Below are 23007 nucleotides of genomic sequence, written 5' to 3'. Positions count from 1 at the left end.
CTTATTATTTTTATTATGCGGAAGTCATATTGTATGTTTTCGGAAGATGAACATCGCCGTTCATGATCTGTAGCAGCGGTCACGTTATATAACGTTAATAAAAACCATAACCCTCCTTCGGGCATTCGGGTAAAAACACTTGTTTGTTATGTTTTAGTTTGTTTGAAATGCAAATTAAATGAATTAACTGAAGTGTTGTTTTTTAATGATGATTTTTATGGTAGAGTCAATTTACGATGTTCCTTGTGAATCCTGTGAAACTTGCAATAACGTCAGCAAGTTTACGCGTATTCTGCCACAGGAATGACAGTGGCAGACTTGGTCAGGGCCGAATTTAGGAGAGGCCATCTGGGGCTAAAGTGCGGCTTTACTATGAAATTCGAAAATCGAAGTTCGTATCGTACCGTCCCTCTCACTCTCGTATTAAATAATATAAGCGTCAACGGGAAGGCAAGATACGAAGTTTGAATTTTGCACTTCGTTGTATAGGGACCTCCACGATAATCCATATCTGAACGCTACTTGTCCGGTTAGTAAATCGATGTATTTTTTATCCCACGATTCGTTTCTAATAAAAGATGTGAAATCACGTGGCATCAAACACCGTTTTCCATTTCATTAAAGCTCACGGCATTGCAGGGTTCTCGTGCAAGAACTTTGGAACCTCGTTTTTGCCCCTTCTTTTCGTGGTGTGAAAACTTACGTTTACCACTCCGGCCTGGAGAGGCCCTTAGTGAGAAGTTACCTGGAGCTCTCTGCTTTAGGAAGCATATCCACCAAAATACACCTTCGTTTGTCCTTACGGGTACGGCATAGGATCGCGGGCATTCAATTCGGGTGGCGTGTCGACCATTTTCTCTATGCTTATTGCGCGTGTTGTAGTCACCAGCACCAATATCTGACACAACCAGCGTGCATAAATCTCTGATACGACTCTATTTCTAGGGCCGGAAGGACGTGTCAGATATTTTTGCACGCTCCGCTGTGGCAGATATTAATGCTGGTGACTATACCTGCTATGCATAGAGTGTCTTGACCCGCAATTAACATAGAAAAGTCTTGCCGCGCTGCTGGTCGAGCGTGGTTTTGTTTTGGCCGTTACGCTACATAGTTAACTGGACTTATACTTACACGTGCCGATCTCGGTAGAGTTACGACACGAACTTCGAATTAAGGATTAGCCTCCATGGTTCCGTGTATAAAATAAAATTACGCTTGACCATTCCAACTGACCCCCATTTAGAAACTAGTTTAGAGTCCACTCGGAGTATGTTGACGATTGACGTCAGTGCTGCGTCAACCGGCGGCCCGGGCCGCCGCGGCTAACTTGACGCTTTATGATCATTCATTAAGTTTTCAAAATAAAATAACACAAGTAACCTTTTTGACTGACTGTATATTTTATTTTTAATACAAATGTAACGCTGCCTGATATCGTAAAACGCGACTGAATGTTAAATCAAAAATGGGTGCCTTCGAAACATTACGACTTTTCGAAAGAAGTGGTGCAGGAATTACAAAATTCGACTCATACCTAAATCTTCTAATAGACTCTCCTTAGTAATTTCTTATTTACGCCCTTAGGACATAATTTACTATAGCAAAGAGCGTGATCATTTTCTGAACATGTAGGTAGGTGTATGCCTAAGGTTTGATAGTTATTAGGCGATCGCGTGTTGAAACTTCCACGAATATCCTCCTATGCGCTGTGCTGTACCTATGCTTGGGGAACTTGGCTTTTGGTTACTTAGTTGTTTGAGTTTGAATTAATTAGTTGCTGTCATAAATTCATATACATGAAGTCTTTTTCATACACATTAGCTTTACTGGTAGTTTTGGTTTTTTTGGGCATCATTCTTCATTGCGTCTGAGTGACTTTTTGCATTTAACAAGTATTTTAGCAAATAACATAAGATACCCTAGCCGCGTCTGTCTGCTTGTACATCTGATGTAATATTTGTGAAGGTATTAAGTAATTGTTAGTAATATAATTAGAAAACAGGCTTAGTAATGAAATCGCAAAATTCGCATTCTCTCTAAAGAATTATGGAGAAAATCCCGCATATTTTTTTGTTATTCATAAGCACGTTTCGAGCTAAGTGGCGTTCGAAACATCTTTTAAAAAAACATGAATATTACTCGTTGATGATAAATCACAATTTTGACGATACGTGACAAAAACCAACTTAGAAACTAGTAAGTATCTACAAAATATTCACATCGAATCTGAGTAGACACAGACAGGCAGACACGGGCGGACAGAAGCTTATGGGAGCATTTTTGTACGGGTTAAAATGAGGCATATTCCCGTGACTATAAAATTAAAAGCAGACAGCTAAAACAAAACCATCGTGCCTGCAGATTAGACAGCGAGGAGTGGGATCAGCCAGGTTGCAAGCGCCGGCGCGACATGGCGGTAAAGGTAGAGTGCGACGACGCTAACGACGCCTACCCCTGCCCGCCGCCGCACGCGCCGCCCGCGCCCGCCCTCACCCTCCCCACGTAGGTTGCTTTACGCTAAGTATGAAATTTCTTCCCCTCTGGTCCCTAAGGTTCCTTGATCCTTTTTACCAAGAATCCACAAATATTCCACTTTTCTATCCGCTTGCCATTCCTACTCCACGTTCTTGATACCAAGATTGCGCTTTTCTGGAACCCGAAAGTATAGCCTTTCAACCACACCGTTCTTTCTAGGTGATCCAGGATTACATACACTGTCCCTAAATATCTCAATTTTAGCCTTAGTTCTTGCTTAATATATCAAAATTAAAATATCCCTGGAGGCTCCAAATGTGACTTCCAATCCAAACTCCAGGTCCTAAATAGGTACCAAGATTAAACAAAAAGCATAGCACCGATTAACCAAGATACCGAGACCGGATTGCTGTACCAGCTTTTGATTCTTAATTGATTCTAATCTGAAGTTCCGAACTTTCGACACTAGATGAAAGTATACGCCTCTTTCTTCCGACTTAGCGAACTGAAAAACTTTAGCTTCATGCCAGACCTAATTAAGAGTACCTCATCATCAATAGCTGTACCATGTAGGTACATCAGCAATGTAAGGCAGTGAGTCAAAATACACCAATAAGATTGGCCAGCTTTCAAATATCTACCAATCAGGGAATCTAGCTCGCATGACGTTTTATTGTTTTAGACCCGTGCATCCTTCTCGTATTGGATCCGTAGAGGGGTCACATAACCAAGTAACTATCACAAGACACAATTGAGCGGTGGCATGTCTAACTATTCATGCGAATCGATTTGGTAGTAGGTATATAGCTACAAAACAAAGTAGACGAAGGTACACTTTGCCGTATAAGAATGGAAAGAGACCCCATTCACTCACATTTATGGGGTGTGGATGCCCCCTGAGAGGATGCACGTAAAGAAACTCGTAAATCCTACGACGTTGACGTCAGGTTTTTGCACACGTGCCTTTTTATGGTAAACAAATATAACTTTAGTGAATTTTACATTTAATTAGGTTACATGTGATGGATTCGCTCAACATAATAACACAGTAACAAATTAAAGTCCAAATGTATTTGACCAAGATTTTTTTGACAATGTGACAATCAACCTTAGGTATTGTTTTGGTGAGTTAAACAATGGTAAGTATGTACTTACTTGGTCGACTATATACTATGGGATCTGATCTGTCCATAAAGCGAACCTTGACTTTAAGCCTCCGTCACACCACAAAGTTGGCATCAGGGGTTCCATTTCAATCTGTTCCATCGTAAATTACTAAATATGACCGTAGACCGTATAGTAGGTAGGTATGTAATGTAAACGCAATCATTAGTAGAACAGTCAGTAGGTATAGTCAACAAGTAATACGCTGGCTTAGATCAAGGCTATGTAGCTTCCTTATGTATTTGCAGCGTAAATAACAATAATAATGTTATTATTGATTAATACCCTTATCACCGTACCACTATTAAAATGCATGCCGGCTGCATGTGATGCCAACGTCAAAGAGTCGATCATGTTAAATAATATTGTAACGGATCTCACGTCTTAAACCGAGTTTAGCTCGACATGTTTCGGGCTATTTCGTAGCCCTGCCGCAACACGCACACTCACCACACTCACACTCGCTCGTGCTGGTGTTGCCGCCGAGTCGCGTGCTCCTGAGAAGAAGGGCTACGAAATAGCCCGAAAAATGTCGAGCTAAACTCGGTTTAAGACGTGAGTTATCCGTTACAATATCATTTAATATGAGTGAGTCTCACGGTAGTTTCATGTTCAAAAAGTCGATCATGATATACCTATACCTATAAGCTAAATTTAGCTTATATATATACTGTGCGTATACGTTGAGTTCTCTATGGTTTCGTCTTGTGCGTCAATTTAATTGCAACCACTGTACAGTAGGTACAAACATAGGTAAATTATCAATTTAACTTCCAAGAAAATCTAAATCTATTTATGATCGGAAAAGTTATGCCTTTCGTTGAAAGATTTTTGTTGAAGTATAGGATCCATTGCAGTTTGGTCCAACCTAAGAAATTGAAATAAAAACATTTGGGCATTTGAGTGTAGATATATCAATGCATTTATTTATAATTATCTTCTTATAAATCAGTAAGTAGTATATATTATACAATACTAATCTTTTCCGCTAACCGTCACAGCTACCAATCAGGCCATTTCTCACTTGCGCTTTATGTTGATGTTATTATATGGCGCAGCAATAATATGTCAGTAAATGTACTCACTGAATTTCAAACAAGTACGCTTTTGTATGTATACCTACTTATTATATATACTTGGCGCCATAACTAATCTACTTGCAGCGTCACTGTGATAGCAATGTCTGCGCTTGAGCATACTTCACTGATGACTTACGTTTGTGATTCGTGATGATGACATTTGGACATAGACGATCGTGAAGAAACTCGTTTACTTCAAGAAACTTGAGCTATTTCAGCCAGTAAATAGATACTTACATGGCCAGTAAATAGATAAATAAATGTTGAAAATTATATGATTTCGTTATATTTAAGTAGGTGCTGGAGTTGAACATGCATGTCTCATTTGGTACTCAACCAGTACTAGTCAAAGAGTGTCATGTGATAGAAGTAGGTACTTATCAAATAAACGTTTCGTTTGTAATCAGAATGTAACAAGTAGGTATGTGTATACCACAATTTAGCTCACGAATTCCTTTTAAGAATCTATAACAACATTAATTGGATAATTGACCTGATGATCCAACCCGGTTAATCGGCTTACACTAACGACGTTTCTTTGTGTTCTTGAACGATTTAATGAAACAAATTGATGTATCCACTCTCCCTTTCCAGAATACGGGCAAGCTGCAGTTTATCTAGTCCAAGCGCAGAGCAATCCCGCCTCGCGTACCAGGAGACCTACCGGTCGTGCGGGAAGCTCGGCAGCGCCGGGAAGTACGCGGGGGGTGGCAAGCTGGCCGGGGCGGGGGGGAAGCTATCCGGCAAGTTGGGGGGCAAGCTGGGTGGGAAGTACGGGGGGAAGCTGGCGCAGGCGCTGGCCAGGAGAAGAGCCCTGGTGGCGATGTCTCCTTCCGGCCCACCGGGGCTCGCGGCGCCGCTGGCAGGCCGCTCGCGGGACGGCATGGTCGAGCTCCAGATACTGTGCCAGCCCGAGTCGCAGCACAGAGCCAGGTCTGTCACTACCTACCGTACTGATTTGTGGTTTTCAATAAAGTACATATTTGTATTGTATTGCACACCGTAAATCACAACTTACGAAAACTGAAACTCGTCAGACACATATGTACTTATCCAAGCAAAAAGATTAGAAGGCTTACCATTATGATAACTAACATCTGCTGTACCTTCTGTGTACAGTTGTGTAATATATTGCTGTGGCTCACCAGTCAATCATATCAAAAGCTATTTGTGAGAACTATGTGTTTAGTGTACCTAGCCTGCTGAGGCTGCAATATTCTTAAATAATCCTACAAATACCTCTACAGCAAAAACCTTCGCCCTATGGCCAATTTCGGGTAGTTATTCAACCAACATCAATATTACTTACCTAATTAAGAAAGTACTTCAGTTCTTTTCAATGATTGTCTTTGGTTTCAGATATCAGACTGAGGGTAGTCGAGGAGCGGTGAAGGACAATTCAGGCAATGGTTTTCCAATAGTCAAATTAATTGGTTACGACAAACCGGCCGTTTTACAGGTAATAACTTGCTTGACCGTACATTCATTATTTTTCATTAGTATTCTTTCTTCTGCATATAAAGACGCTACTTATCACTTACCACATATATACATAGGCAATCAACTAAGTAAGTTATCTTTTGAATAACTCAACACCAATATACAGGCTTACCTACTATCAGACAATGTTACTATTTTTCGAAGGACCACTTCCGAACAGACTTTATTAGAGTCCATGCATTGCCCGCAGGTGTTCATCGGGACAGACACAGGGCGCGTGGCGCCGCACATGTTCTACCAGGCGTGTCGGGTCTCGGGCAAGAACTCCACGTCGTGCAAAGAGCGCAAGGATGACGGCACCGTCGTCATCGAGATCGACCTCGAGCCAACCAAGAACTGGCAGGTCACTTGCGACTGCGTTGGGATACTCAAGGTTAGTTGCTTTGCTTTGCTATGCTAGCTTAGGTGATTCAACCAAAGCAGGATAATCAAAGACCTGATTGTTGTGCGAATTAAACCGACAAGCACCCCCGCACCAGGCAACCGAGAATACGTGTAGTCTTCTATCTAATGCTTCTTTAACTGTTGATTCAAATATTGGCAAAGTGGCAGTTGTGTTGGTAGCTATGCCAGGGTCAAGTTAGGATTCTGATTTTCTTCAGGTTTATTTGATCCCCTGTTGTGAGTTGTGACAGAAAATTCGGAAAACTGTAAACCAAAATCACTGCGCAAACTTGTCGATGCCTATAAGTACAAGTTATAAAAACATGCACCATGTCCTACTTTACTTTTTATCTAAAAAGGAATATCTCCTTACCTACACCAGGATAACTCAGCCATCTAATTTTGTGAATTATATGAACAAGAACCATTTTGGACTTTTAAAACTTTCCTTTAGTTACTGTCCTTTAGACACAATTAAATTCCAGTATCAGCTGTGAAAATTCCGCTATAAATCAGTTATTGTATCGAGTTGTTAGGTCAATCAGTATTGTTTAGGGCTCGCGGCGGCGCTATCAGAGGTCGTCGCGCTCCCTGACAGCATGATTGGCAGATGCAAGACAAAGGAAATCAATTAGTTCTCGCACAACTAATAGAGGGTCATATTCATAAAGATATTATCCTCGGCCAGCTCAAAATGTAGAATGAACTTTATTCGTAAACGTAACAAGGCTGGCTACAAGTTGCAAGTAGTCAGACGGAACAGATATCTCTTCACACTTCCCGCAAGTGTTAATTGCTTTATTAAAAACATGAGCTTGTTCTGCGTAACATGCAGTATGATATAAGCCAAATGATCGTCTTTGAATAAATTAATAATCGCAATCTTTGTTTTGCAAGCTCTTACATAAAAAAGTTCGCGTTGTCTGTCAGGGACCTAAAATACATTTTTTACAAATGATGCCTGATAACTTTTGCCACTTCTCGGCCTCTACGGTATCGTCAAAACATAGCATAATTGTCAACCTGCGTCAATATTCACGCGACTGCTGATGCCTTATCACGTGACGGGCTTGTTCTGATCTGATTGTTTTAATAACAATTTGACAGAATTTGATATGGTAGTCTGGAGTGACGCAGTTTCTCTTGGCAACAGGCCGCAGATGAGGGAATGATACAATCATTTGAGTGTTTAGTCTTTTAGAAATTCTTTAAGTCTGCGATCCCGTTTAGAAGTCTAGTTCTGAATTCAGACTCAAGTGCTTCCTGATTGATAAATTGATTGATTTTTGTTGATACTGCTTTTACGTCTACTAAATCTGCATCTGCTGGCCAACTTACTTGCTCAAGCTTATCACACGACATCTATAATACTAAGCCATGTTCTTTTTTGATACAAATTAAAAAAAACCCTAGTTGACTTCGTCTCTGTTACTTTTAAGCAGCAATCACACACATTATTTAGTCAATTGCTTTACAGATGTTACTTAATCTTGAAAATTAGTTTAATAATAATAATGACATTTATTTCAGATTATTATCCATAGTTTGTTAATTACAATATCTTAAATCAGTTTCCAAGCGGCCTATCAGGCCTGAGCATATCAGGCGAACGAAGCCAGATCGGGGTTAAGGTCGGTTTGATAAAACCGTCGCCAAATTACACACCCAATCATGTGTTTCAAAGTGATGACGATAGCTGACTACGTATTATTACTACGTGTCTCCTAATCATCATGCTTTTAAAATAAATTTTGATTAGGTATTGCAATATATAAAATTAATATGTTTATTCAGAAACTAAGCAGGCCGCACAAGGCAATTGCGTGTCTTACTATCCCACTGTTTTTTTGACATACCATCATTAACTAAGCAATCTGACTGAAAATACATAAAATCGATAGCTTAAGCTTAATTAAGGGCCAAGAATGCCTCAAGGTTCTGTTCTATCACAGTACAGAAAAAAGGAGCAGTATAATAATTACCTACGCCGGCTCGGTACACAAACGCGCGATGGGGCTGCCTACTACGAGTAACACTGTAACTCTTCAGTTATGTATTTGATAATGGCACATGAAATTTAAAGTAGGGAAAGGATTAGGAGCTTTAAGAAATTATGGAAGGAATGGACTAAGTATGTAGTGTTTAATAAAAATGCATTTTACGTTATTTTAATAAACCACAAAACGTACTTAAATATGTTTTTAAACGGTTTTATTGAGCTTCATCACTACGTATATTTGTTAACTAGAAATTGGCTACGGAGAAGTATTTGCGTCTCTTCTGGGATGTGCGAAAAGTTTTATTGTTGGGTTGGTAATCTAAAAAATGTATTTAAACATACGTACACCGAGCAATATTGTTTATATCGTCGTGACATAAATAATTAGATATAAGTATACGTAATAAATGCGCATGAGTCCCGCGCCGACCGTACGTAACCGCGGAGCACTCGCGACTGATGGTTGCCGAGGTATGCTGAGAATTCGTGGCGCGCAGGTACTTGCGTTCCGCCGTTTATATGAAGACATTATACTGTTCCTTTTCTCTGTACTGTGGTTCTATGTCCAATGTAATTATTTGATGACATTGTAGTAATTACTTCACAAAAACTTGGTTGTTTCCAACCAACAACCATACAATCAATCAACCACACCACACACCACCACAACTAACCGACCAACAAACTTTCTTTATAGACGATTTTACTTTTAATACATCATCATCTCAGCCGTAGGACGTCTACTGTTGGACATAGGCCTCCCCTATAGACCTCCAGTAGCTTTGGTTGGAAGCGGCTTGCATCCACCGTGAAACCCGTGTTGTTTACTTCTAATTGTTTGGTATGCTTCAATTGCATTTTCTCCACTATCATTGTTGAACTGTTATTGTTATGCAGGAGCGTAACGTGGACGTGGAGCACCGTTTCGGCGAGCTGGGCGGGCCGGCGGCGCACGTGTCGCGCGGGAAGAAGAAGTCCACCCGCTGCCGCATGGTCTTCCGCACAGAGATCGTCAACGCCGAGGGCCAGACCGAGACGCTACAGGTCTGCTCCACGCAAATCATATGCAGTGAGTACCCAATTTCCACTGCAGTGAGATCCTGTCCCAAGCTGCTTGTCATTTGAGTGATGAAAAAGTACCATTTCAATTCATGCCCTACACTTGACAAATCGAAGTTCCTATTTATTTCTGAAATAGGCTAAGGCTTTTCCCTCACACGAAGACTTACTTAAAGCTACTTAGTGATATTTGTAGCAAAGTTAGGGGATCAATGAAAATGTTTCCCTCCAGCCCAACCGCCAGGCGTGCCGGAGGTGTGCCGCAAGTCGCTGGTGTCGTGCCCGGCCACCGGCGGCCTGGAGCTGTACCTGCTCGGCAAGAACTTCCTCAAGGAGACGCGCGTCGTGTTCTGCCACCGCCAGGACGGACGCACCGTGTGGGAGGACGAGGTAGTACCTGACAAGGAGTTCCTGCAACAGGTGGGTTCAATAACAATATACTTGGTCCACAGGAGGAGGCTATTGCCAGCTTCCCAGCAGTTGCGCATAATGTTGAACCTATTTAGGTAATGTAAACTAATAGATGCGAGAACCAGCCTGCGCCTTCACCCGTCTGCGTCTCTCTTTCGTTTGAATTTAGGGGCTTTGGACCCCAGCTTACTTCCACAATCGTTGGAAAAAGATCACCTACACTGCAGCCACATCAAAACATCAATCTTACAATCACAAACTGTTTCCAGACGCACCTAGTCTGCTGCGTGCCTCCATACATCCGCTCGGACATAATCGAGCCTGTCACCGTCCAGCTATTTGTGCGGTCAGGAGGCAAGGCTTCGGAGCCGCACAACTTTCAGTACACCCCACCGGCCCATGACACGGGCCCGCAGCACTGCACGCGACACCACACGCAAGGTAAAACGAGTACACGAGAGGTCGGCCGCTTGCATCGCTTTAGTGCGCTTTGAGGTTATGCCGCCATTTTGTTGTCGACCGACGCGGCGCCATTTTGAAGAAATGACGTTTGAAAATTGTAATGTTTATATGCCGAGTATTTGGGATTAACGTTAGCCGATTGTTGAGTGTTGATATTAATTGTTAATATAAAATTTGCTTAGTTTAAAAAGTTTTTAGTAAATTAATGTTTTTTTTTACCATAAACAACTTCGACAAAGTAAATGAACCATATATAATACTTACAAAGTAAATGAACCATATATATAATAGCATATGAACCTACTTTATACTCGTGAAAAGAAAGTAAAAAGTGAATTATAATTTTCCAAACAATGCTTTAAAGATGGTGACTTGTAGTTGACATTTCAAACACAAAATGGCGTCATTAAGAAAAAAAATTGTTTTCATTAACTGCTGATGCTTTTTTTTCAGTGAATTTTAAGTATTTAGCATAGAAATACCATGGCTTTACTTTATTAACGTGGTGTGATTATTTATGAAATTGCTGTCAATGTGGGTACTTAACTATAGCATTCTTATCAGTTGTTTACTATAGTTGATTACACCAGCTTTATAAGTCGCTTTTGTTTACTAATATACTAATTATGTTATGTACGTATTCGTATCTACGTATATGTATATACATCGTTAATTGTGAAGCAGATTATTTAAAGTGCAAACTAAAGTTACTACAGGAAACCAAAATAATATTACTTTACTCTGGATTTCCTAACAGTTTTTTTTTCTAATTTTATTTTTACAATACGTTCATATACAGTTTCATTTACCTACTATCGAAGTGTAGTAAGTACACCTACATATTTTTACCTGTGTATTTCAAGTCCTGTTGAAATACACATCCTCAAAATCATACATTTGAAAATGTAGTTTGAATATGATCATAAAAACATCTATGTTGAATGTTGTATGCCACATCAGCACTCAAGTTTTTGCCATCGTATTGAAGAAACGTGTTGTGTTTAAACTTCAAAAAGGGGATTATAGTTTTCAGTCTGTAGAATAAAATAATTTTCTGACCACTTACTAGAAGGACTAAATCTATATTTATTATCTTTATTTATTTAGTTTTATACATTTTGACACAAGTTGACTTAACACTAAATCGAAGTTTTATTTCATCAAGCGGTCACTATTATCTGAAGCGAGGAGAATAAATCCTATGCCAAATATTGTAAACAACCATAGAAGAGTTCGTTACTCGAAGTCTTCACCCACACATATATTATAAGTAACTACATGACATAACAACATTGTGTGCATTTTCCGTTCTTCTGTGTTCTCTCAAACAGATGGCGAAAACTGGGGAGCTACCGTGATACATGATATTGCTTAAGTAAACAACGACACTTGCTTCATTGAATGTGTGCATGCTACATTATATGTTAGCAATACGAAAATAGTATATGAACTTTTTGGAAGAAATGACTGATGCGTAATTGGCGTACTCTTTCTTTTTTTTCCCTTCTGTTCAAGCTAGGTCTGTCTAGGTAGCGGGGTGGGCCGCCGCTGCCGCCGCCGACTCCCTCTGCAGCACGGTACTGACACACACACACTCACACAATGCACACACGACGACACCGAACGTTACACTTATCTACACCCACGTACATTCATATCGGAGTCCTTTACTGACAATTTTAAAGTGATTTTAAAGCAAGCTAACTGCAAACATTTGTACTAATTTAGATTTTCATTTTGAACACACTGTTTTCCGAAATTCTGTACGTGTATTTTAATAAACTAAAGAACTGGCAAGGAAATAAAAAAAAATTGGGATTCGAGACACAAATTGCAGGTGAATAGGTAAATATGTCGCGATAACGTAACAGGGGGCACTTACATGCGCGCAAACATTCGTATGTTGTTCAAGTGATTGCACGTCAAATAATAGTAGATTGTACAACGAGAGCATAAAACGAGCCATTTTACTCGGTACGGCGAGGGTGAATAGACACGTCGAGGGGAAAATGGGTTTAATGCTCGACTTTTACACTGCTTTTCACTTCGATTGCGAGATAATGAAATAACAACAGTGGAAACATTGTTCACTTACTAGGTACCTTTTATTTTTCATGCATTGCTAAATAATTATAAATATTTAGTTTTCTTGAAATTTTGATTACTTTGATTGTTTTTTTTTAGTTTTATAGAGATTAAAAATTGTTAAAAAATATATATAGAAACTTTTTTGTTTGTGGCTGTTTGATGTGGCCTGATTGCCTTGGTCTTAGACGAAGATTTTACTTTATGCACTAGAGCATAAAAAGTCATTTTATGTCGCCTAGATCCAGCATAAACACGAACTTTACGAGCATGAGAAGTGAAAAAAACTTTTTAGTATTTAACTATGCGTCAAATAAAAGTGGGGGTTAAATCCAACCGAACATCCGGTAACGTCAAACGCCGACATAAATAGTTTTAAAAGGTCATCTGATTCGCTTATTCGTGAAAATGTGTATACCCAGATTACATTTAACATGACTTCAAATTTGATTTGCATTGCTGCTTGCTGAATTGATTTTTAGGGTTGCCAAAACGAAGTTGGCTTTTAATTGCTTGCGAGGACTAGCTTGCCAGACTCCAGCTATGATTTAGTTAGTTGAAAGTAATAAGGGTGCTAAAGAAGAATTTTGTGAAAGACTTGCGTTGATTGAGTACACCTAGGTATTGAGGTAAGTAAGTAAAGCTACTATTCATAAGTACTCAAGAGTAATTTCTGAATCGTGGTAATTTCCTCTTAAATACCAAAGTATATAGTTTTTTTTTTAAGTTTTAGGACAAACATCGATCCTTCATTCAATCGTAGGTACTATTGAGATCAACGCAGGAACCTAAAGTTTTAAATCAAAGACTTAGGTACCTTAAAGGTATAAATTTGTCACGTTCTGAATAAATTTATGTTACCAGAAGTCTCGGTCTCTTCTACTAGTCAAGCACGTAAAGGATTTCCGGACTCTTCATATCAAAATAATAACACTGTTTCACGTTATACGGTACAAATTCACACATAATCAAAAAGTTTAATATGTTTGAATTAAATTTCAATTGACTATGGGCGAAACTTGTATTGGACGATATCGAAACCGCACACTCGACTCTGAGTATACATCACGATGCCACTGTTCACGTACACAGCAGACTGACTCACACACACACGTAGCTAGCGAGTGCCCGTCCGAATAGTCAGGTCGAACGTGGTCGGTCGCGGATGATGACAGCCGGCTTGTGTCAGGTGGCGAGGAGACGCGGCCCGCGCTGGTGTGGGGCGCCGCCATGCTGCCGCCGCGCCGCGCCAGCGCCGCGCCCGAGCCGCCGCTCAAGGCCGAGCCCGACGACTCCAGCCAGTCGCTGCCCGAGCGCGACGAGCCCGCGCCGGCGCCCGCGCCCGCGCTGCTGCCGCTCGAGGGCGTGGACCTGCGGCTGAAGCCCGAGGCGTGCGCGCCGTTCGACGCGCTCAAGCTGTCCCCGCCGGCGCGCCAGCCGTCGCCGCCGTCGCCGTCGCCGCTGGCCTCCTTCACGCAGCAGCTGCAGGCCATCCAGACCGACAAGATGGTCGAGTCGGTGACGGCCGCCATCTTCAACTCGGAGGACACCGGCGGCCAGATGTACGCCGCGCCGCTGATGGGCATGGAGCCGCTGCGGCGGGCCGACCCGCGCGGCAAGCTGGCGGGGGGGGGCCGAGCCCGCGCTGCTCGGCTACCGCGCGCCGTACAACCCCTTCAACGCTATCACCAAGCTCGAGATGGAGACCGACCAGATCGAGCACCGCATCGCGCAGCAGACCGCGCACATGGAGGCGCTCGTCGAGGACGCCATGAAGGCCACCGCCGCCATGCTGCCCGGCGACGCCGCCGCCAACCTGGACGAGCTGGTCAACTCGCGCGCCGAGGACCATCTGGCGGGCTCGCCCCCGGCCGCCCCGCCGGGGGGGACGCGCCGCCGCAGGACGAGCTCATGCTGATGGCGGAGCTGCCGACGGCCGTCAAGACGCCGCCGGCCGCCGTCAAGTCCATGATCCTGAACGCGGCCGCCGAGATCCTCACCTCCGACACCACGATGAACGCGCTGGTCACGTCGGCCATCAACACGGCCAACATCCTCACGGAGGTGGAGCAGCCGCGGCCGAGCGAGCCGGCGGCCGAGGCGCCGCTGTCGGCCATGTCGCAGGCCGTGTCGCAGGCCGTCACGCAGGCCGTGTCGCAGGCCGTGTCGCACGCGGTGTCGCAGGCCGTGTCGCAGGAGATGACGGTGCCCGGCAGCGGCCTCACCGGCATGAGCGACAGCGACCTGCTCTCCTACATCAACCCGAGCACCTTCGACCAGGGTGAGTTCTACTTCTGATACGGCTTCCGTTTCTTGTTTGTCGTCCGCGAGGACTTACTTGGACTTGATTCAAATTATGCATTTGTTGATGACTCCTTTACGAGATGCCTCGCTCGTATAAAGGTGCCGACATACTATTTAAAACCCGACGCCGCGCCACGCTTGCACACGCGCTCCAACGCATGTCAGTACTAATCAGTCCCATAGCATTTGTCATGGTCAGTTGCACATAGGAACATGCGTCGGACGACGTGGCGTGGCGTCGCGTTTTAGTAGTTTGTTTCCGCCTTTATTCTAATAACGAAAGTCTCATATTCATTATCCGCTAACGCCTAAGCTCTTGAGTTTATTAATATACTTCTTTGTACAAAAATATGTATATATTCCAGTGGTTTATATTCTCTCGTTCTTATATCTATAGACTCTTTCGTTCAGCTTAAAATTAAGTCGCGTGATGAGATGAGATAATCCAAAATATTTCAGTTTACGGGTGCAAGTTTGACTGAACACCTCTGTAAAGATTTTTTGTTGTTGTTTTTTTATTCATGACGCGGTCACGAATTAGACATAGAATGGACCGATGTATAAAAACATTCGTCTAATATTTAGCAGATACGAATATTTCAGCCACTGATTAGCTAAATTCAATTAAATACTCTTCTAAGCGAATGTTTGAAGAAAATCTATGCCAGATTGTTCTTTCGTTCAAACCCAAGGATGAAATATTCCAAATATATCTTGTGAAATCTTGTATAAGTTAGCCCTTTTTTTGTATTGAGCAATAGTACATTGTGTCTTAAGGGCGGTAAGTGAGGAATTACGAACGAGATTCTATTAAAATCGATGTTCGCAATTCCAGTACCGCCCGTGCGACACAATATTTTTCATCACATTTGCGAGTAAAATTGTATACTTGTGAAGGAATAAATATTATTTTTACAAAAATGGCCGATACCTTAAGCTGCGCTCCCGGGCATTGCCAGTGAGGTCCCCCAGCGCAGCAGTATCAGTACGCGCAATGACTCATGCGACCGACCAAGGGTTACATGACAAGAAAAAAAGGTCGAGGGTTTTATTTGGGGGGTTGCAACCAAGGTAGCCTGCATGTACGACACTGTTTACGAGCAAGTGTGATGAAAATTATAAAACACCTTATCGTTTATTTGCGAACGAAATCCGTCAGAATAGTTATTTATGCAACTGTATCGTAATAGGGGTCCTTAAAACACGAGTGTGGTTTTATGAAACGAGGCGTAGTCGAGTTTCATAATAGGTTCACATGAGTGTTTTAAGGCCTAATTACGTACAGTTGCATACAATATTTTATATACATCCATATATTAAATCCTCTATCATGCGTTCAAGAACCATTGAGAACGACCTGCATTAACGAGAACTACGAGCAGGTATGTCTGTCCCACGAGCTGCGCGCGCGAAGACCTGCGCGACGTGAACGCCACCCTACTGCGCCGGTGCTGTAATGATGTATGAAATCTCATTACGATACAGCCGTGTTCATTATATAATCCAATGTCGTAATGCTGGTCATTATCTATGGTTTTTGAACGCATAATGGTGGTTTTACTATATGGGTGTCGGTCGATAAACAAAGTTTCACATCCGCTGCAGGGAACTAACCGAGTTGTTTTGTTGCAGTGTGAGGGGCGCGCCGCGGGGTGAAGGCTTATGCATTTCATTAGCGGTGTTGAAGGCTCAAACGCAGTTTTACGTAAATTTATATATAATTGATTATACTGACACATACCTACGTAAGTAAGCTCGTAAGTAGCTCTAGGACACTACAATCTCCTTGCGATGACTGGGAAAGTGTGCATAAACGATTCTCAATATTATATTCGTGTTAGGGAGTGTTTTGGTCATGTCTGTACAACCATCTGCACGTCAATTACATGTGAGTCAGTATTACAGGGCTAATTTACATATACATTATATATTTAAACTGAAACATTGGATATGTAGTTATTATGAGATTTACAATGTATGATTGTATGAGGTTTTTTTTTATTTCGAATTCTAATATGTAAATAGAGATATATTTGTATCAATGTTGTTATTGTTAATTAAATTAAGTTATTTAAGTGAGTGTGGCGATTTAGGAATATACATAATCATTTTGTTAAGACCGCTGGGTGTCCTTGCAAAAAAACAACAAGTAAATATGACAAATTGATGAACAATTTACGTTAAAATGTCAAGCGTACTATGGGTCAACTGGCATATTGGCATATATTATATGTCTGTCGAAATATTATAAATATTGTTTATAATAATGTTGTTATTGTTGTTTTTCATGACCTGACACTAAGACTTTTTAACATAGATTGTACAATATATTAAAGTAGATGCCTATGCTAAAGTAAATGCTTACTTTGAAGACGAATTCACGAAATGTACTTTTTAAAATGGACACAAAAGTATTATGTTTGTAAAGGCCGCTAGATGTCTCTAGTTAGAACTGTAATGACTGGTAATTGTGGTCGAACCATTTGAACCCAAATGAATCTAACCACTAGAACCAAAGTCAACTCCACAGTTCTATGGACGTATCAAGTTTAGACGGTGGATGTGCTGTGAGTGATGGATTCAATCAAACGCTTGGTTCCACCCACTAATAGGGCCTTGAAAAAGGTTCCAATGAGCCAAAAGTCTGAGAACCCCAGCACTAGCGCACGAAATGAATGACAGCATTACGTAAAAAAATTAGACACCTGATTACTGGAGAACTCTGGCGTATGAACATTGTCGGTGATATGATAAATCTACGGAGATAATTCCATTTGAGCGAGCCAATCGCGTTACAAAATATCGATTGGTTTTTAAAAATAAATTAGAATATTTTTTTAATTATATGAATAGTCGTGTTTACCCCAAAAATGGTTTAATCTTCGTAAATTAAAGTAGTCATCTAAACTAATCATGTGCATAGTGAATTTAACTTTTTGTTTAATCTCATGCATTGTGAGCACAAGCAAGTGTTTTTATGGTCATTTTTTCTATGATATTTTTTATAGAAAGCATTTCGTACTTGTCAATTCGTATCAGAAAGTATATGGTGACAAGCCGTTTTTTACTTTACTTGTCCTTCGTGTTCTCACAAAATTCTATTCTTTAAAAATCGACGGAATGTCTTTATTATTTTTAATTGTTTTGAAAACAAAAACTCAAGTTCTTTGACGGCGTGACAGTTCCCAAAAATCCATAAACGGAGTAACTGTTTTTGCGGTAAAAGTCTTAGGCTTTGTTCCATAAGTTCAGACCTACATTTTATATGACATCGTCTTCTTTTATTTATTTTTAAATTGAATATAGATACTATCAGGAAATAGTTTGTTATATTTAAAAAACTGCTTGTCATGAGCGATGCGAGGGCACACCGAAGCCACGTTCATGTCCGCATATTTTTGTGATATGTAACGAAAAAATATTAATTAACGTTCGACATAGTAGCGTAGCTAATAGCTAATTATGTAATAATATAAGGAAAACTGTACTGATGTGATTAGAAAAAAGATTTATTATAAACATATAACGAGAACTTTTTATAGTGAAGTGGAATGCTACATATTAAATGTGCCATTTACGCGTGTAACCTTAGCGTAGTTTATGTAAGCATATCTGAATCGCTTCGGCCGACGTTCACAAACCGACGAACTTACAACTTTACCAAACGATAGCCTAAGATTTCGAAAATCGAACTTTGTATCGTACCGTCGTTCTTACTCTCGCATTAAATAATATAGCGTCAGTGAGACGGCAAGATACGAATTTTGCACTTTTTTAGTATAGGGCCGGGGGTCGCACTTCTGACAATGTCTAAAGTACGCATATTTTGGATTCAGATCGGACTGGTTTCAATCTGACTTATGTAACCATGGACTCTTTTGGCATCTAGCAAGTGAATTTTGGCTGCAGCGTGAAGTTTTTGTTAATCTGTTTTAAAATGAAAATCAGTCTATGATATTCATTTTATGTGGAAAATTTAATTTAGCGAGGATGTTGCAAGGTTTCGCTGTATGTTATATATTTCATACATTTGCTGTTTACATGTTTAACATTACATTTTGCATACATTTTACAGTAGCACAAGTGCCTTGTTTTGACCGAAGTTAAAAACCAAAATAGGGACCATATAGGACATGTTCAATAAAGTTAACAGTTATTTATTTTAACAGCACAACAGTCTTCGCTGGTACCTTAAATATTTGTTTATTAAGCAAAATAATTATGTTTCACAAAGGAAATCAATTATAAATAAAACGCTCGCTAAAGAACGGAATTAGAAATTTTGCTGGGGGTTCACTTATACGTCAGCCTAATAAACGAGTCCATTAGTTAGAAATAAATATCAAAATATATTGCATTATAATTAGAATTTTCGCCACTGATCAAATCAGCACACATATTTTTCTATTAACATTTTAGAAGTTACGAAAAACTGTCAGTCAGTATAAACATATGTAGTTTTATATTTGGGAACATATAATAGGTATCTAAGCTTATCAATATTGGAATATATTAGAGAGGTCACCTACTGATGCCGATCCATATTTTATGATGATTTTAACTGCCTTACTTGGGATATCTGTGAAAACTATTTAAAAAATCCATGTTACTCGCGTTTTTTTAAACACCGAGTACATTTAACGTAGTAGGTTTATTCATTTAGAGATACGAGCTTTGAGAGGCCAATCACTGTGGCTTGCCCAAGTGAACGACTAGATATTCACAAAGGTATTTTTTAAGCTAATGGTAAATTTGGTAGAATCTAATCTAGTCACTATAATTTGGGTTATTTATCTAGCAGCTAGATAAATAACCCAAATTAATAGTTAACTAACATGGAATACTGCACCGAAATAAAAAAAAAATATATTTAAAAAATTAAACAAGTTTTTGAGATAAACGTAAAAATATAGTTTGAGATCTCTATTTATCCTTATTCTGTCTCTTTTCTCCTGCTCTTATTATTCCATCTCTAATTATCTTGACATGTTCTTACTAACATATCACAAATCAGGTCAAAGTTCGAATTATTGTAGTCACAAAAGATAATATTAACCAGCATTAGGATGTTTATTTTAAATCTGTCGTGTGCTAATAGTTTATACTAGGTGTCTTAAATTCGAATACAAGAATTGTATAGAAAATATAGGCGGTCAATCTCAAATGGTGACTAACTAAATTTAAAGAAAAAGAAGTCGTATGTTGACAAATATAAAGAAATACGATGCTTATTCCACTTGAAATTTATACAGCAGCTATTTTTAAATTACTTGACAAGGCACACAATTAAATTAAGTGAAAAATGGGATAAGTATTGAGCGTTGATGGTTTTTAAAATATGTAATGACTTCCACTTTAATAGGGACATTGTCTACTTTTGAAATCGTTAAGTATGTTTTGTAAAACTTAGATTAATGAAAATGCATCCGTAAAAGAAATAAATAAATCTATAAATCACTGGGCATGATAATGGGAGATAATAGAGACGGAGCGACATGCGACATTGATATGATGAAGCGCTTTGGTCGAATGTTATAAAATTTACAAAGTCACGGATTGTTTTCAAACAATAACTTAGTTGGTGAAGACCAAAAAGTTGCACACCTTAACGCAGGTAGTTAGAATTACTTTGCATTGAGACACGAAAATTATCCATGCAAATGTGCGATTAATTTTCGTGTCATATGGAAAAAATAATAGTAATTCTAACTACCTGCGTTAAGGTGTGTAACTTATTGGTCTAAATCATAAAATCATAAATCATTTATTTACCCAAGTACCTATTATTATTATATTAATTCATAAAATATGCCGAATTTAGGTCTAGTTCACTATATTTAAGATTACTCTGGTCTTCCGACAAAATACTTATTCATGGATCTGATTCTATAAAATGGAGTAATGTATGAATCGCTTCCTGTGGCCCAATTTCAAATTACGTTTCGGTACACTTTAGAAATTATTTTTTGTACTATCTCCAATGTCTAACGTATATTTACTACAGAATTATATTCACAGTAATTTTATCCGTCAGTTACAGCGTTGTAAGTCATGTGTAGATCTCTAGTCGGTCCAATACATTCAATGCAACTTGCCGAAATGTTTGAAAACATGCATGTTATTGTTTTGATGTACTAATTAATTAAATGTTATGAAAATATAAACTTTTGTTTCAATTTCGGTCCAATTTAACTCCACTACGTATAAGACTAGAACTGTGCGGAGAATCCAGATCATTATTATGAGTGCCGCGGCCATGGTGGATATTTAATTAGAATTAACTAGCCGCTACCCGCGACTTCGCGTAGAATTCAGTTTTCACTATCCCGCGGAAACTGGCATTTTCCGGAATAAAAACTATCCTAAGTCCTTTCCTGGAATGCAAACTATCTGTTTACCGAATTTCATCTAAATGGGTTTAGCGGTTTAGACGTGATGAAGTAACAAACAAACAAATATACCCCTTGTTCCCTAAATGGCAGATTCTGGTAATGGCAGACTCCTCGAACGGCAGATATTGTACAGTTACCTATAAAATACGTAGATTGGAATTAGTAGGTATCAAGATCAACAGCAGCGAACTGAAACTTCACTTATTTTAATTGAAATGAAAATGCACATTTTAAGTAAAATATTTTTAATCTACAACATTAGATACCATTTCTGACACATTTCTGTGCATGGCGGGCGTCGAAATCCGTGTGGTTATTGGGTAATAGAAATACTTCCGTCCAAGCTTGTTCCCCTACTCCACAATGTTTAGTGCAGACAAAATAAATAAAAAAACAATAAAATATTAAAATCATTTTTTTTTCTCTAAAACCATGCTTCTAGGAGCTGTGCCTCATACGTGACTCGTTTAACTACCGTCTAAACCAGAGAATAAGACTAATTTATTTGCGATAGCACGACATTTATTACAAAGACAAACGTTTCTAACAAAATAATTAATTCTCAAATATTCACCCCAAAGTAGATACTTAAATAACCAAATAAAAAAAATAGAAAAACCTGCGACAGTCTTCAAACGACTGAAATTAGATTTCTTAAAAGAAGAAAGTTGAGTTTGTTGTAAGTTTGTACTTAGTTATGTTAATTTATGTAAGTATTCAAAATAAACTGTCAATTTTTTTTAACCGTATTCAATTATTATATTAAGTACTTAACTGCACATCTGCCATTTCAAGAATCTGCCATTCAGGGAAAACAAACAAACTTACGAACTTTCGCATTTATTATATTAGTCGGAAGTGGGATTCGTCATTGGAACATATTTCTAAGAAGAAAAACAAAGTTAAGGCTGTCATTGTATTTGCTATGAAATCGCACATGAAGTCAAAAACTGTCGCAACTCAAAATTTGGGGGTTTTTGAGTTAAATATACAGAAAAATCGAGAAAAAAAACTATTTTTTCTATAATTAACTCACAAGCCCTAAAATTTTTGAGTTAGGACCGTTTTTGATTTCATGTGCGAATACAGTCCGTAATGAGCTCTTATAAGCCCCCGACATCATGGTCACTGGTAGACTGACTTGCAGGTGAATATTAAAAAAAAAAATTAAACTGTTTATTATAAATCAGAATATCATTACAAAATGTTGTGTAGACCTTGCTACCACTCGACGCGTTCCCACTGAACACTCGATGCAAACACAACACTCGCAGGTTCATACCAAGAAATCGCTGCATTCCAAATATTCGACAATATTATCCTAAAAATGGGTGACACTCTTTCCCGGCACGGATAATACCGACATGGAAATACCGACCCTGTTTTTTGTGTACAGAAAGAAACTGACATGAGCTTCTATGGGCGTGTATACGAAAAACAGGGTCGGTGTTTCCGTGTCGGTATTATCCGGTCCGGGAAAGAGTGTTAACCTTAAAAATCCAATTAGACGTCCAGTTAGATTATCAGATAATATAAGACGTGTTTTAAAAAGGTCATATAATAAATAAATAGATACCACGGGACACTTTACACCAGTTAACCTAATCCCAAACTAGGCAAAGCTTGTGTTATGGGTACTATGGGCAACTCTACTGATATTGCAGCTAAAAGAAAGGGAGAACAATAGGGAAAG

At 39.6% G+C, this 23007-nt stretch overlaps 1 protein-coding gene across 1 annotated transcript in view; it reads left to right on the top strand.

The window, feature by feature from the left end:
• Positions 1–21086, top strand: part of NFAT (nuclear factor of activated T cells 3) — a 101140-nt gene extending 80054 nt beyond the window's left edge. The window contains 11 exon segments of the mRNA XM_074085225.1: positions 2362–2502; positions 5313–5651; positions 6078–6177; positions 6409–6591; positions 9499–9670; positions 9893–10080; positions 10341–10512; positions 13808–14246; positions 14248–14498; positions 14501–14899; positions 16555–21086. Coding sequence (XP_073941326.1) covers positions 2362–2502; positions 5313–5651; positions 6078–6177; positions 6409–6591; positions 9499–9670; positions 9893–10080; positions 10341–10512; positions 13808–14246; positions 14248–14498; positions 14501–14899; positions 16555–16559 — 2389 coding nt within the window. The 3' untranslated portion in view covers positions 16560–21086.
• Positions 21087–23007: the final 1921 nt, after the last annotated feature.

This window comes from Choristoneura fumiferana, chromosome 3 (genome assembly GCF_025370935.1).
Source record: "Choristoneura fumiferana chromosome 3, NRCan_CFum_1, whole genome shotgun sequence".
NCBI lineage: Eukaryota > Metazoa > Arthropoda > Insecta > Lepidoptera > Tortricidae > Choristoneura > Choristoneura fumiferana.
This window is presented reverse-complemented; position numbering and strand designations above follow the sequence as displayed.